Source organism: Candoia aspera, chromosome 3, assembly GCF_035149785.1.
Source record: "Candoia aspera isolate rCanAsp1 chromosome 3, rCanAsp1.hap2, whole genome shotgun sequence".
NCBI classification, from domain to species: domain Eukaryota; kingdom Metazoa; phylum Chordata; class Lepidosauria; order Squamata; family Boidae; genus Candoia; species Candoia aspera.
In genome coordinates this window covers 197,873,317-197,889,477 of record NC_086155.1, presented here as the reverse complement: position 1 = coordinate 197,889,477, position 16,161 = coordinate 197,873,317, and the positions used below count along the sequence as shown (strand labels likewise).

Sequence of the window (16,161 nt, the reverse complement as noted above, 5' to 3'; positions counted from 1 at the left end):
AATCTTCCTTTTCTCCATTTTGCACACACAAAGATCAGCAGCGTCTAAGACCCCAACTGCAACAGCACATTCACTAACTTCACATTAACTGAATCTTGGATTGCATTAAACATGACCTGATATTAATTTACAATTCTCATTGTCGAATATCACATTATTTGAATCCGTCCTAATCACGATCTATCTGTATACAAATCCTGCTTCTCAGTCAACCATTTGCTGTTGCCTGTAGAGTAATACATCCTAAATTCTCCTTGCACCCCATCTATTACATTGTGAAAAGTATTTGACTCCTCTTATTTAGTTTAGAAACTTTATTGCAATTTTGGGGTGTTTCACTACAAGCTGCTGTAAGGACAAACAATTTATTTCAAGGGTGGTAAAAAATAAATAATAAAAGCATGGAATATAGGAGGGGACAATACCACACATACAAATGGACAATACCATTTATTCTTTAAAGATTAGGCAAAAATCACTGTGTTATATCTACTGGTTGATAGCATGACAGTTAAAGGAAACTTCTGGGTATTATGGAAATAGACCTGCAAATACATTGTGTTGAAGGCAGTCAGCAGTATAACCCATAGTATCCAACTGGTCATTGTCAGAGAAAGAATATTTTCCTTAACAAAATCTGTTAGATTGAAAAGGTGCTATCACCAGATTCCTTCAAGTATACGATTTTTTAATGCAGTTCTCAGCCATCTATGATTAGCTAATGGCCACGTAAAAACTCCATATGTTCTAAGTATTCTATTCTCTGTCCATGGCTTAATCCTGCCTTTTATGCTGCCCGATGAACAAAGACAGAGAAAATCATGTTTGCTATTGGCTATTTGAATAGCAAGAGGTGTCTCTGCATGTCTGTGTATTTCCCACGCTTCCCCAATCTGGTGCCCTCACAATATGTTGAAAATTCAGATAGTTGTAGCCCCAACACATCTGTACGTAGAAGTCTGGATTACAGTCCATTTGCAAAGCAATCTTGGCTTGCTTGAACCTTGTAATGTTTTAAATTAAAAGAGATCTAAACTTCTGGACTAGAGTCCATTTGCAAAGCGATCTTGGCTTGTTTGAACTTTGTAATGTTTTAAATTAAAAGAGATCTAAACTTTTCCTCCTTTTTAAAAATTAAAATAAATACAGATACCCTTAAGTCCAATTACTTTGATAATTTAATGTTGATCAATCTGAAGAAAGAGGGAAGGAGAAATAAAAATAATCCAAGCCCACTGAAAAAGGGAAGTAACCGAAGGTGGATTACCGTCCAGGTAAACTAAAAGAAGCACAGAAGGGTGTTTCCACTTCTGTTCAAACCAAGGGCTTCCCAAAGCCAATTGTTGGAAATATCACAGCAACTCAATTCCTTGCTTCTTATTCTATGGGCTGCTGAGTCAATCAAAAGAGGATGTTGGTGTGGTTCACCTGCCCTTTGGCTCTAATAGCAGCTTAAGTCAACAGAAACTTGGCTTTCTCAGCTACGCACCTATACATTTTGCTAGCAATCTTTCATTTTCAGCAGACCCTTTTATTGTTTTATAAGTAGCAGGGGTGAAGGATTATTTGAGGTAGAGGGAGGAAAAAAAAGAAAGAAATACTCAGCTCTGGGAACTAGCAAGTGATCTCATGATTACTTACTCAACACCCACCAATCTGCCAAAAACAGCTACTGTGGCGGCTTATAATGAATGCCACTAAAAGTGATTCCTGTAAAGCAATCATGCTGACAGGGTCATCAGAGGTCAGCTCTTCATCAAAACAGCCTGGGTATCACCATCCATGTAAAATACATCAACTTCCTCAATCTAAAGTGTTTTGCCTATGATTTTTATTAATAACGAAGTAGAAAGGGCCCTTTCTGCCAACACCCTTGTTGAAAGCTATGAAAAAGCAGGAAAGCTATGAAAGAGCATGGGCCCTTGTCCTTTGTTTCCCCCTTAACTTGAAGGGCAAAGGTCTTGCTTCTGAAACTGATAGACAGGCAAGCTTTCCCAATCTGTAGAAACCATAGCTATAACCAAAATTTCATTCTCCTTCCTCTCAGTCAACGCTTAAGTGATGGAACAGAGGCTAAGCAACTTATCAATCTCTTAGACTCCTTAAGACTCTTGAGGGATGTGGAATCTCTTGAAGAAAGGTCTAATCCAGTCTGCCAGCGAGGTTTTGAAGAAGACTGCCTGCAGACACAGCTGTCATGCTACAGGCTCTTTTCACATGTCAAACCCGCTTCCATGCCTCCCACCACTTTCAGATCTATCCAACCCATCTCTGGGTTCAACCAATCCTACAGTTTTTCTAACACCACCTGGTTGCTAACATCTCAGGCTACCCAATCATCTTGGCCAAACCCAGGTCCCTAAGAGTTTGGTGCTACAAACCATCAGAAAAGTCTTCATATTGCTAATACTCCCCACCCCCAAACTCTGACCTTCATTTCTACATGTTGTAATTGCATCTCATTAAATAAATCGGACATCCCCAACCTGATTTCCTGTAGATGTTTGAGACTACATCTCCCAGAATTCTTTAGGTTACCAGCTGATGAACTCTGGGAGTTGTAGTCCCTGCACAGCAGCATGGCCCTAAGTTGGGAATGGATGGAGTAGATATTAATGACATGGCGTTTTTTGTGTCTCAAAGTTTCTTAGCATGGTCACTGTCCTTTCCCTCTGTTCTACCACAGAAGTTTTTTGACTTCTCTTTAAATTCTCATCTTCTATATAAAGCTAACCCTCCCTCTCCCCACCCCCAGGGATTTTGTTTTGCACATTTAGAGTATTTTGTTTTGCACAATTTAGAGTATTTTGTTTTGCACAATTTAGAGTATTTCATACTTCCACTGAAATATTTCAAACAGTTCCCTCCCAGAATTTTGTACAAGCTTGCAAAAGCATGTCACTTGTTATAATCCACAGAGGTTGGCACCGAAGAAATGCTGGGCTTATATAACATTTCTGATAGCTTAAAACATGTCTTTCAAATTGTGTTCCATGGAACCCTATGATTAAGGTTAAGGTTAGAGAACGTGATGGGGTTCTGGGAGAGACCTGGGGCAAAAAACCAGCACCACCACCACCACCTTCATTCAAAGGCAGCCAATTTGCCATCACTACAGCTTTAGCTCTTGACCTGGAGTTCAAGGACTTTTAAAAAAACTAATGGGTTCTGTGACTTGAAAAATTTTGAAAACTCCTGACTTAAAGTGCTTCAGATATACTGTACTTCCAAGGGAGACCATTAATTTTATTCCAAGTAACAGAGAAAGAAAAAGAAGAGAGTTCCCACATCTTCCTTAGCCACTACAGATAACAGCTTTAAAATTAAACAGCGCAGAACAAAGCTCCCAAAGGGCCATTAGGAAAACAAATGATTCTCACATGAGCAGGACAAACACTGGCCACTGGTCTAAGCCAGAAAAAGTACTTATGAATACAGTACTTGCATCTCTGACTCAGTACCTAATTGACCATCCGTCACATGTTGAAAGAAGAGAAGCGATTTTATACAATTAGTTAATAATTAGAGTGTTTCAAACTCTGGTTTGCTTTCATAACATGGGGAAGCCATAGAAGGTAGGCTAAAGATCAGCCACATTTACCTGATTTACTGTATCTTCAACGGCTTGCACATAGTGACTCAGTTTTCTGCTCATTGCAGCATATTCCAACATCACTTTTTCCACTGTGTTAATCTCTTCCAGGTCATCTGCAAAATAAAAGTTTACTTAATTAAAAAAAAACTGTATTTGCTCTTTCAGACAACTAGTGTCTAAAGAAGTTAGAGAGAACCAAAGAGACCAAGAGTGAGTGTATGCAAGAAAAAGGCAGGGGCAATATATTAATTTAAACATATAAAAGCTACTTCCCTAAATGGTGCATTGGTAGAAAACAGGGGATTGAGCAGCTTCTTTTAGAGGCCAGATTTAACCATCATTGATGGGGACCATCAATTTCAGTGATCGTTTGAGGGAAATTATGATGTCTTCTCCCTCATTAATTTCAAACATGCTTTGACAGATTCTCTGTTTCAAAAGCCGTTTGCCTACCTCACTCTACCAAATTCATTCATTCATTTATTTATTTAATTTCTCTGCCGCCCATCTCGTGTACAATGAGGAGTACCACTACAGGAGACCCCATCTTTCTTGATCTGGTTGGAAGAAAAAGAAATGGAAAGAAGACTTTTCCTTCCAATTTGTTTGCAAAGTTAGATTTCTTTTTTTAATTTTAGAGTGGCAACATTGGAATAAGAGCCAAGGATAGTGTTGTATTCAATCAATATCACTATTACATGTATACAATCATTTACTGAGCATTAATCTATAGTAGTCCATGTAAACCTCTTGGTTGAACTATTTTTTCAAGTAGGAAAGAGAATTTTTAGCCACATTTTTGCGTTTGAACAGTAGAGGTATGTGAAGTGGTGGGATGATCACAAGATCTGTTTCCCAAGAGGTTATACTATTCCAAACTATTACTTGGAAGACAGCCATATGTATCCATTTCTCCTTTTTGAAAACCCGTTCTCCTTTTATCTTCATACCAACCCCACAAGGAAGGACGGGTTAAAATGAGTATGGTATGTTCCCCCCGCCTTGAGTTACTTATAAAAACAATAAAGGCAGGATAAAAAAAATATTTTAAAAAATCCATGATGATCTGAAGGGAAGCAAACCAACTTAGTTTTGAATTTCAAGCCTTTCCAATATCTTTGTCCACTGCACTGACCCAGCTCTCCACCAGGTTTGTTATGAAATATTTTTGACTGTTATTATCAGCACCCATTTTATTTTATTCACAACCTTCAAAAATATTATCCTCTTTTTTACTATTTTTGTCAATGTACATACAGAAGTAACATTTCTGTCATATGCATAACAGACATTTTCCAGGTTCTTCAAAATTCATACTGCATTTTTACATGTTGTGCAATCCAAGGGCATTTTATAATTCTTGGGCAACCTCAGCTAATGTATTACTCAGAACAACACTTCCTTGGTTTTATGCAAGGAACGTTTTGAGAGAGAAAGAATGGTTTGTGTGTGTGTGTGTGTGTGCGCGTGTGTTATTTCAGTTACCAACACCTAATCATTAGGCAATCAGGGTATTTAGTGCAGAAGTTGTATTTAATGATTCATCATATTGCTTGAGAAATATTTAACAGAAATATGAATGCCCTCTCCTGTGGAACTATGGTTGAAACTATAATTAGCCCCCATTCTTTTAAATGTCAACCCTTAAAAAATCAAATCTGAGTCAGCATTTTCTAAATCAACAAAAATAATACAGGGTTGTCTGAGTTGGAAGAGCACCAACCAGAAGCTGTGCTTTGCCCACAAAACTGAAGCAAATCATAAGGTTTATCTTTCCCCAAGAAAGGAGAATATATTATTTAGAATTCCAAACATATGTTTTTTAAGCTGACTTTTCACCTTTCCTCCAAATAACCCTTTCTCCATTGCAACATACAACCTGGTATTGTTTTTCATGGAAAAGGCATGTAAACGGTACAAAAGTCCAGAGTTAGCTTCCTTTCCCATTGAGCAATTCCTCTTCTCAGCAGAGCCCATCACATAAACAAGCCACTTCCTAGCCAGGATGCTGGAACTCTCTTCAATGCTTTCTTAGTTAGCTACAGCATCCTGTGGATCTTAGACTTTTTCTTTTTTTTAAAGGAGCTAACAAACAGGTGGAGCCCAACTGAGACAAGAAGGATATTAACTAATTATCTCTTACACTGCATTCTTCCGGGCTCAACAATCCACCCACAGAGCCTCTGTTGCTAATTTAATAATGATGCTCAACAGAGACTAAATAGGCCTCTAATTTTTAGCATGTATATGTACAGTATGTGCACACCGTTTTAGATAGTAGAACAGCATTTCCCAACCTGGTCCTCTCCAAACGTGTTTGAATTACAGTTCCTGTTTTCCCCATCTATCACAGCTTGGATGCTTGCAAGACAGAATTTTACACTCAAGCCAGAATACTAAATGTCTTGGGCCTCCTGTCTTTTATACCAAGGAAAAGGAAAAGGAAGGAACACTGTGGCTTGTGCTTTGCTATCTCTTCTGTGTATGTCTCCGTCTTCTTCTTCTTAACCTTTCAGTAATGTTTCTCAGATGATAGGTCACTTTTGCTTGGGGCCTATGTATGCCAGAGGTTCACAATTATAACATGCCAACATGAAGCAGAATCTGTTTTTGTTTTTGTTTTAAGTTAACATTCACTGTTTGGCTAGAACCTTCTGAGATGCAAAGTATGTACAGGACCCTATCAGGATGGCTTTTCCTATTGTCAGGTCCCACTGAATTGTAGTTCTATAAAGTCCCATCAAGCCAGATCATCAGTCCTCCTTAAGCAGACAGAATAAGTAGCCTCTGTTATCAAGGGTATCTGCTAGGCTAGTGATAAGACATCTATAGCTTTCTGGATGGGTTGAACTACAACTTGCACCGGTCCCAAAGAGCATAGTCTATACTGAAAGTTGCTGAAAGTTATAGTTCAGCAACATCTGGAAGGCCAGAGAGTCCTCACTCCTGCTCAAGGCTCTGCTGACTGGTCTAGAATGCTTTGAGTACCATCAATTAACTTCACCAACCAATGAGACTTCTCAGCTTGAGCAGATCTCCTGGCCTCAGCTTCTCTGCCAATCTAACCTGTGACCATATTTCTTCCTTCTCACTTGCCTTGTATGACACTTGACACCTGGTCCATCCATGACTCAGCTTCCTGCCTTTGACCTACTTGACTGCCTGTGCCACAATGAGTCCACAGCTGCAACCTGTTGCAAAGCTAGGCTCCTAGCCTAGAAATCTCTTCCCTTATACAGCTTCCATTTGAAAAGAATGTTGCTTCCCCAATTACAACATTAACTTCTAACGTCCTCAGATGAGGCCCTAACGTGTGGGGCTGTGGTCTTCTTTAGCAAGACATGCCAGGCATGTGGACTTCAAAATTGATTCAGAGAAATGCAACAGGTTTCCTTACACCTTTCTTTGCGCTGGCACGAAAAGGCCTTTTCATTTCCAAGGGCTTTTAAAGTATAATCAGCAACCTGGAATTCAAATTTTTGCACGTTCTGCTTGTCCACCTTCTGAAGAAATGGATTATCGGTGTCTTTTAGCAACTGATTCATGACAATATTTATATTTCTTGCTGGGTTTTTCATCTTACTCCTTACCTCCATCCACAGCCCTGAACATTCATTCAAAGTGGGAAGTTCAGAAGCATATGGTTTCAGTAAATTAATCAGAAAAATTTGCCTACAATTTAGACTGTCAGACCCAGAATTTAACATTCAAAGGACAGCAAACTAAAGAAAGCTGAAAGAAGGTTGACTTACAGACTAAGGGGACAAAAGAAATTTGAAAAAAAATGCATGGTGATGTCAAAGGAAAGTTTCCATTAATTCAAGCTCAATTCCCTGTTTTCTTCAAGGATTTTTTTTTTTTGATTACCCAGTTTAGCTACATCCCTAGGATTTCCTAGTGGTCTTCCATGCAACTATTGATCAGGACAAACCCTGCTTAGCTTTTTCAAGGTCAGCCAAGGTCAGCTAGGTGCTGCCACCTGCTGAGACACAGTGAAGTAAACAAAGCCAACATGTAAGAGATTCAGTTTCTGCAGCTGATGTCTTACCTGCCCTTCAAGGTAATCCAGACAGGAAACCAAAAGCCTGAGTACTAATACTACTTTTATTGTAAGGTTACAGTAACAGAACATTGCAAGTCTGAAAGCACTTCCCTCTCCCCTGCCTTTACTTTCCAGAGAACTAGGGAGGGTCCCTCCTGAGATGCTTTCTTTACCTCTGTCCCTCCTTTGGACTCAGATTTCACTTATCAGACCATTGTCTAGGCTGCAGCTCTTCCTCATATCTCCCAAGGTTATTCAAATAGTTCATTACAGTTATTTACAGGGAAATTATGGAATTTTATGGCATGGAGTTGCCCCATCAGGCCCAAGGAGAAAAGGTAGACATATGATAAAGCAATGAATTGGAAGCTTTGTAGAATACCTGAACGGTAGAGCTGCTTACAAAAATTACGCACTTTACCTACAATTCCTTAAGTAAAGTATGTTTCTCAACCTGGGCAACTTGAAGATGTGTGGACTTCAGTTCCCAGAATTCCCCGGCTGGCATCCATACATCTTCAACTTGCCCAGGATGAGAAACACTGAGTTAAAGGAAAGATATAACAGTAATAATTTTGAGGGCAACACTAGCAAATATCAAAGAAAGAACTGGGGGGCAGGTCTTTAAATGAGGACATAAAGATTTCACTTTTCCTGTCTTGGCAATGTGTTCTCCTCAACTTTATTACCTTTCCCACTCCCTTTTTTTTTTTTTCCCAAAATGCTATTTACTGTTATTTATAAACATAACCCACTCTAACACAAAGGTTCAAAATGTACATTTCTATCACCAGTGTTAATGTACCATACAGAACACTCAGCTATGACCTTTCTTTTTCCTCTTAATATCTCACACTCTGATGCTATCTGGGTCATTTTCTCATTTTTTCCACCCTTCCCCAGCTACAACTATTCCTCTCCTGTCCTAGTTCGCTTAGTTCACATTACTGAACCATTTGATTTATTTATCCCACTGGACTGTGCTATAACTAATGAAAAAAGCCTCCAGATTTACTCACTGGGATCAACATGAAATAATGCATGGAGGTTAACTGAGCATTCAAAGGCATTCTTGAACACGGGATGTTTTGTGCTGCTTCCATCTGAGAACTAACAGTCCAATAAACATCATTTAGCCCTGCAAATTCCTGGGAGATAATTGTACGTTCTTATAAATCGATGGTATTATACTAATAGGTATCAAAAATCTGTAACGACAGATAGATAGATAGATATAGTCAAGCAACATCTCATTAAAAAGCCCGTAACATCTCCCACTCGATGTTCAATGTAACCGCGAGATAAGAAAGAGGAATAAAAAGGTGGGAGCCCAGCAGGAAGCCTTGACCCAAGACAATCTACAGATTCAAAGAGATGCATTTTTAAAGCTGAATTCAATCTCCAGCCATATAAAGCTCCAACTTCAGAGGCAGGCATTGACTGTTGGGATCCATTCCAGCATCCCACCCAGTTCCTCCTGCCCAGGGTGGCCTGGCTGTGCCCAAAGTGCTTGTTTCTCACCTTGCTGGCAGGTTTCACTTGTAGGGCCATGCAGTTTTTGGAGTATAAAGGTACTAGATCTGCAACACCCAAAAGATCCTGCATCTTTTCCTGAGATGCAGCTGCTGGGTGAAAAGACACAAATGCTCTAAGGTACTTCAGAGAGGTGCTGGTGCACTCCCAATCCCCTTTTTGGAGACTGAATCCATGGCACTGCACAGTCTTAACAGCTTGTTCCTTGGCTTATGTGTCAGCTGCAAAATGATGACAAATGATGGCTGAGCCAGGTCAGAAGAACAGGGCTACTGAACCCAACCTGGGAGGGAATGCTGGAAAACAGCAGGCCAAGGGGGGAAGATGGCAGGAGGGTAAGGTAAGAGGAAGGAACAGCAGCAGGCAAAAATCTGGGCACCAGATCAGTCACAGAGAGGAATCATGAGCTTGCCATCTCCTGGACTGGAGCTGGGAGCCTGTTTCTGCAGAAAACTAGGACATGGGAGCCAGCTCCAGTAAATAAGGGAACCAAAAGCAGGTTGAATCCCATGGGGGTTTGGTTCTTTGGAGAAAGCATCAACCAGCCTCCCATGTCAACTGAATTCCCCGGTTCCAGCTGGCATGATTCTGCAGCAGATTATGTGCCATCAAGTTGGTGTTGACTCTTAGCAACCACACAGACAAGTGTTCTCCAGGACAATCTGTCCTCAACCTCACTCTTCAGATCTTCAAACTCACTGCCACTGTAATTGGGTCCATCCACCTTGCTGCTGCCATTCTCATCTCCTCTTTTCTTCCATCTTTCCCAGCATTGGAGACCTAAGCCTTCACAAAATGTATCCAAAGTAGGATTATTTTAGCCTGGTCATTTGTGCCTTGAGTGAGAAACATTTGTTCAATTATCCATTTGGATCTGCAGCAGAACTTTCTTAAAACAGATGCAGCACAAATTGAAGTTTAAGGCCTTCTACTTACAAGCAGATATCCTGTCCCTTCTCAGGTAGGGCCATCAGTACTGGCCATCTTGTGATAAACTGTGGCTTGTTTTTTGAATACAACTACTCATCGCTTACTGACCACTTGTTCAGCAACCATTTGAAGTTGTGCAGCACTGAACAAGTGGTACTTATGGCTGGTCCTCGAAGTTCCATGATCGCAATTTGGGTGCTTTTCAACCAGCTTGCGCTTATGACAGTTGCGGTGCCCTGTGGTCACGTGATCATCATTTGCCAACTTCTCTGCTAGCTTTCCACAAGCAAAGTCAATGGGAAAGTCCAAAGTCACTCCTGTAAGTGTCCCCCAGCCTCCTACACTTGTGACAAGCCACAGCCTCCTTCCCCTCGCCTCTCAGCACTCATGCACAGCCTGTGTCAGGCCTCCCAGGGCCTCCCCCACCCCACCCCACCCCAGCACCCCCGCACTCCTTACCTGGGACTCCTGCCACTTCCCACTTAATGACCCGTGCATCTTGGGGTTACAACAGGGACTGTCGTCATTAAGCAATGCAGTCACATGACCTCACACTTTACAACCACATCACTTAGCAATGGGAATCCCAATCCCAATTGCTGTCATAACCCAAGGACTACCTGTAAACTACAATTGGTTGGATTCACACCACTAACTGCAAACCCAACCACATGCTAGCTCAGCTTGTTAACAGGCCACTGGATTTAAGGAGCTGATTAAGCCATGGTTTGCTTAAATCACATCAAGATGAGTGATGACTAAGGTGAAGTACGTTTCCTTAAATTACATGAATGAGATTACATTCCATGCTAAATCATTATTAGTTTAACCATGAACTGTTAAATAGGCCACCTTTGGCTAGATTCATACAACACAGTATGTCATAAACCGTGGTTTACAAGCCCACAGTGGTTGGGTTCACACAGTACTCTAAGCTAAAACTAAACACTAAGTGCAAGGTGTGAATTCAGCCTGTGCCTGAAATGGGTGCACGGTACAGGTAAGAAGGATCCCTTCTTTCCAAACTCTCTAGAGCAGTATTTTTCAAACTCAGCAACTTTAAGACATGCAGACTTCAACTCCCAGAATTCCCTAGCCAGTCCTGGCTAGGGAATTCTGGAAGTTGAAGTCTGCATGTCTTAAAGTTGCCGAATTTGAAAACCACTGCTCCAGAGCGAGGTGCTTTTAAAGCTTCTTCTTTTATCCTTCATTAAAGGCTCCCAAGGAGCTTTGAAACTAATGAGACTGGATAAAGTATCCTCTTTTAATACATTACTCAACTCCCACAGACTGTCACAGACAGACAGTTGCAGAATTAACAAGGTCAAATTTGTACCCATGAGAAGCCTTGGAACTAATGGGAGTAGGTGCAGTAGGTCCTTTATTATTTCACTCCACACCCGCGCATTACTGCAGAAGGCAGTGGATTCAGAGTTGAAAAAGAAGGGCAGTTTTACCACGAGGTTCAGACTAAGTACTTGGGTACTCTGCTGACCTCATCAGCTTCATTATTTCATTCCTTTTAAAGGGTAGAAACTAACCTTTGGCAACAGCGACTCAAGCTTTGATCACCACTCGGGTAGACTACGGCAACATGCTCGACATGGGCTACCTTTAGAGATGACTCAAAAGCTGCAGCTGGTCCAGAACACAGCAGCCAGACTGCCAGCAAGGTGACCTTACCATTGCAGAGTAATACTAGTTCTTAGAAGGATTTGGGGATCAGTTGCAAGTGGGGGCTCTTCATGACACGGCACAAATTGCCTTGGGCACCATCCTGCTCGTCCACCTGGAGAGGCCATGCTGAGAATTCCCCCCCACAAGAAGTACATGGGGGGCTAGGCAGCAGACTTCCCTATCATGGCCCCCCACTCTGGAAGACACTTCCTCCAGAGGTATGTTTGGCCCTTCTTCTGCATGCATTTCACAATGCAGTTACACCATATTACCCCAGTGTGCCTTTGGCTCAGATTGACTGATTACAAATGCTCCTTTTCCATAAATATAATATTGTTATTTGTATTCTGTAGATTACTGTACCATTCCACTCTGTTGTTTGCTGACCAGAGCTGCAATTGTTTAGGGCATCTTGCAACTATTGCAAATGAATCAATAAATGATGGCCACTGAAAACAAAATCCTCAGATCCAGATGCATTTCAGGGAAACATAGCCATCATCTTCACCATTTCCTAGGATAATTGTAGGACAAGAAAAGGAGATCATGGCAGCAAAAACTTGTACAAACGCACCTTCACCTTCATGGAAACTGCCATTTTGACTTTCTATTATGGTTCAGCATGGCCACAAAAAATTGTCTCCATGAATTTGGGCCAAGCAAGATGACAGAACCAGTGGTAGGCCTATTAATGTGAATCATCATGCAAGAGGGCCTTTTAATACATCATGTATCTGCTGTTTCAGCTGTTTTTAGGATGTGCCTCATGCTGTTTTATTATTTCTTTATTTATTGGTGCTTTCTTCTCCCTGGTTTGAATTGCTGAAGCACTGGTCTTAAAAACTAAACTGCTCTGGGGATACTTGCTTGGAAAGCAATGTGGTAAATTTAATTGACCTTGGTTGAGCTGAAAAAGCTCAACAGAGTCAGACTTGATTAGTTCTTGGATGAGAGACCACTAGGAAGAGCTGAAGGCTAGACTGTTAAGTTGAAAAACCAACCCAAAAGTCGCAATGATAAAGCATTTCCATATTGGTACCAAGAATGAATGTCCCTATTAAGTCACCAAGAGCCAAATTTGATACAAAGGAGATTTTACTTAATATAGAGATGCCACAGTTTGAACCTACAATCTTCTACAGACAAACTACTTCTTCTAGCATTGAATTATGAGCCTTCTCCTATCTACACACACACACCCCAAAATGGACTGGTGACCTCTGAACTCTTTTGAACATCATACTTCTATGATTCTGGCCTATCTAAAGTAGCATTCTGGAATCTGAGTCTGCACTGAGCATCCAATTTAATTCACCTACTGGTTTTCTCTTAGTACAAACAGAAACCCCAATAAAAAGGAATAAGCACTCACTGATGGCAGCTACAGGTAAGCAGACATGCCTTGTTTTGGATCCAGGAAGACAGAAACTGCACCATCAAGTGGTGAAAGAGGGATAGATAAGAAAAATCAGGAATTATCTTGTACTGAATTTGGGAAGCTGACTGAGACCAGGCTGTGTTGGAATAAAGATAATATTTTGGGGTCTTAGAATACAACCTGCTCCCTTCTATCAGGTGCCAAACAAGATAAATCCAAAGAAAGAAAGGTGCAAGAAGATTTATTCCCACGAGGGTCTGTCAGTCTTTCCTATGTAGTTGCTCTCCAGATGTGCTAGACCTCAATTCCTACAATCCCCTACCACTGGGGATTATGGGGAAAGATCCAACACACCTGGAAGGGCTACCCCAGGGGAAAGTTGTGCTTCATAAAGCTATTGATAAGGAGGTTGGATTTTTGCACAGACTGAAGAAATTTCCTCCAGTGCTTTAGTTATAATGCAATACTTCAGATCAGTGTTTCCCAACTTCTAGGCGTGTGGACTTCAACTCCCAGAATTCTCAGCAATCAATGGTTGTGGAATTCTGAGATTTGAAGTCCACACGCCTAGAAATTTCAAGGTTAGGAAACACTGCTTTAGATAATACATTACTCATAATAAAGAAGAGAGCCAGTTTGGTGTAGCTGTGAAGGCACCAGGCTAGAAACCAGGAGACCGTGAGTTCTAGTCCCACCTTAGGCACGAAGCCAGCTGGGTGACCTTGGGCCAGTCACTCTCTCTCAGCCCTAGGAAGGAGGCAATAGCAAACCACCTCTGAAATCTTGCCTAGAAAACTGCAGGGAGTTGTCTAGGCAGTTTTCAGGAGTCAAAATTGACTTGAAGGCACACACACGTAATGAAGGGGAGAGTGGATATATAGAAATCAGAAATGGCCAATTATCAATAATGCTTCTAAAACACAATAATAGCATTTTTTCCATTTACACATTAATTGCTTGTATAATTTGTTGGAACTGCACTAAGAACATATTGAATAACCGCATAAAACAAAAAGTTAAAGTCACTGTTGAGTGGCACTCAACCCTTGGGGACTTTGTGCAGTATTCTCAGTAACAACATGGAAATCATTGGCCGTTGCCTTCTTCTGATAAGCTTTTTCAACTTCCCAGTGTAACCAACTGCCCTGGGATTCCCTTGTAGTCTTCCATCCAAGTACTAATTAGCTTCCAAGCCCAAACAAGGTTGGCACTGCCACCTGCTGAGGCCACATGAAAATGCTTCCATTAAAGAAAAGCTAATAAAAAACATTAGACCCTATCAATCATAATGCTTGGAGTGAAAGTACAAATAAGAACAGACGTTCTAATAAATGTTGATGAAACAACAGAGCAGAAACTGAGGTATTGTGAATACTAAATGATTGCACCTTAGGATAGGATAAGAGGAAAGAAGGAGGAAGAACATTTTCATATAACTTGAGCAAAATGACATGCAAAGGGCAATATCCAAAGGACCCAGCTGTATTTTGCTTTAACCTGATTTAGTAAATAATTACAGCACTTCCAAGGTAAAGTTCAGAGCCATAGTGGATTAGAGTAAACTTTTCTTATAAAAACCTCCACTGATACAAAGGAGAGCCAGTGTGGCATAGTGGTGAAGATAGTGGTGAAGGAAAATAGGAGGAAGGAGTATTTGGTATGTTCGCCACCTTGAGTTATTTATAAAAAATAATAAAGGTGGGAATAAAAAATAAATAAATAATAAAATAATAAATAATATCGGAGAGCCAGGTTCTTGTCCACCTTCAGCCAGGGAAGCTTCCCATAATTCATGATCTGGGATCAGGAATTCTCTCACAACCCAATCTACCTAACAGAGATGTTGTTGTGGGTAAAATAGAGGAGGGAGACCAATGTATACTGCCTTGAAAGGTGGAATATAAATCCATTCTTCTTTCCTCCCCCGCTTCTTCCTCCTCATCTCAATTTCTTGTTTTTCTTGCACTGTTGCGGCACTCCAGATGTTGAACTACTGTGAGCAGAAGTACAGCCAATGGTGAGGACCTTCTACTTCACCCTGATCTGGACTGTAACCCCTTCAAGACAGGACAGGCCAAGAAACAGAAACCACGGGGATTTCAGGAATGCTGTATTATTGTAGGATACATTAGTGAAAACTTTGATGTTTTCACTGATGATGTTACCTAGTTGGGTAATGAAACATCTGCAAGCAAACCACCAAGCTCAGAGAGCACCAAGGACTCCACCTGAAAACTTGTCCAAAACCTTATCTGCCCCCTTTTTAAGGACAACACAGTCAAGGTGGGGCGGTTCTGAGTCTCTTTCTCACCCTTACTACTTCTTCAGGGCTGAGCAACCATTTCCCCTCTCCCACCTCCTTCCCAAGGTCAGAGGTAAATTCTTCTACAAGGGCTTAAGTTCCCACCTCTGAAGTTGGGTGAAACAGACATCATGAATCTCAGCCCCTTCCATGAAACGAAACAGAAATTTTAGCTCCAGCCTGATCCTCTGTATCTGAGAAAGATAAATCTTCCAGAGAGTTAAAAGCTTGACTCAAACTCTAAATGAATGGGACATAGGAAATCTGCAATTGGATTTTGTGAGACTGATGCTTTTAATTTTAAATTAAGGGCAAGAATCGCCGAGTTAAATTTTGGAAGAAGGACATTAGGACTTTTACATTCCCCAACTATAACAGCTAGCATGTCACATAGTTTTTCCTAAGTATGAATGTAGCCTATTTCCATCTCAATGTGACTTCTTTTAAAAAATACAATAAAAACAAAAGGGTGCTTTTTTCTATTCTTTTCATTCCTAAATAAACATTCACAAAACATTAACTTCTTGGCTGGCCTTCAATGAACAAGAGGGGATTCTGGTTCCTTTTATCTGAAATCTATTTACATCCATGGAAATGCCGCAACAATAACATTGGATCACCAGAACAATGGTACAGTTTCATCCTTCAATGGTCCAACATCCCCTCTTTGCAGCAAGTGAAATTTGTGAGAAAGAAATGAAATA

At 40.8% G+C, this 16,161-nt stretch overlaps 1 protein-coding gene across 1 annotated transcript in view; it reads right to left on the bottom strand.

Annotated features, from left to right (window-relative positions):
* Positions 1-16,161, bottom strand: part of NSMCE2 (NSE2 (MMS21) homolog, SMC5-SMC6 complex SUMO ligase) — a 224,569-nt gene that overhangs the window by 186,656 nt on the left and 21,752 nt on the right. Inside the window, exon 3 of the mRNA XM_063299683.1 lies at positions 3,602-3,708. Within this exon, the coding sequence (XP_063155753.1) occupies positions 3,602-3,708 (107 nt within the window). The remainder of the gene's footprint in view (positions 1-3,601; positions 3,709-16,161) is intronic.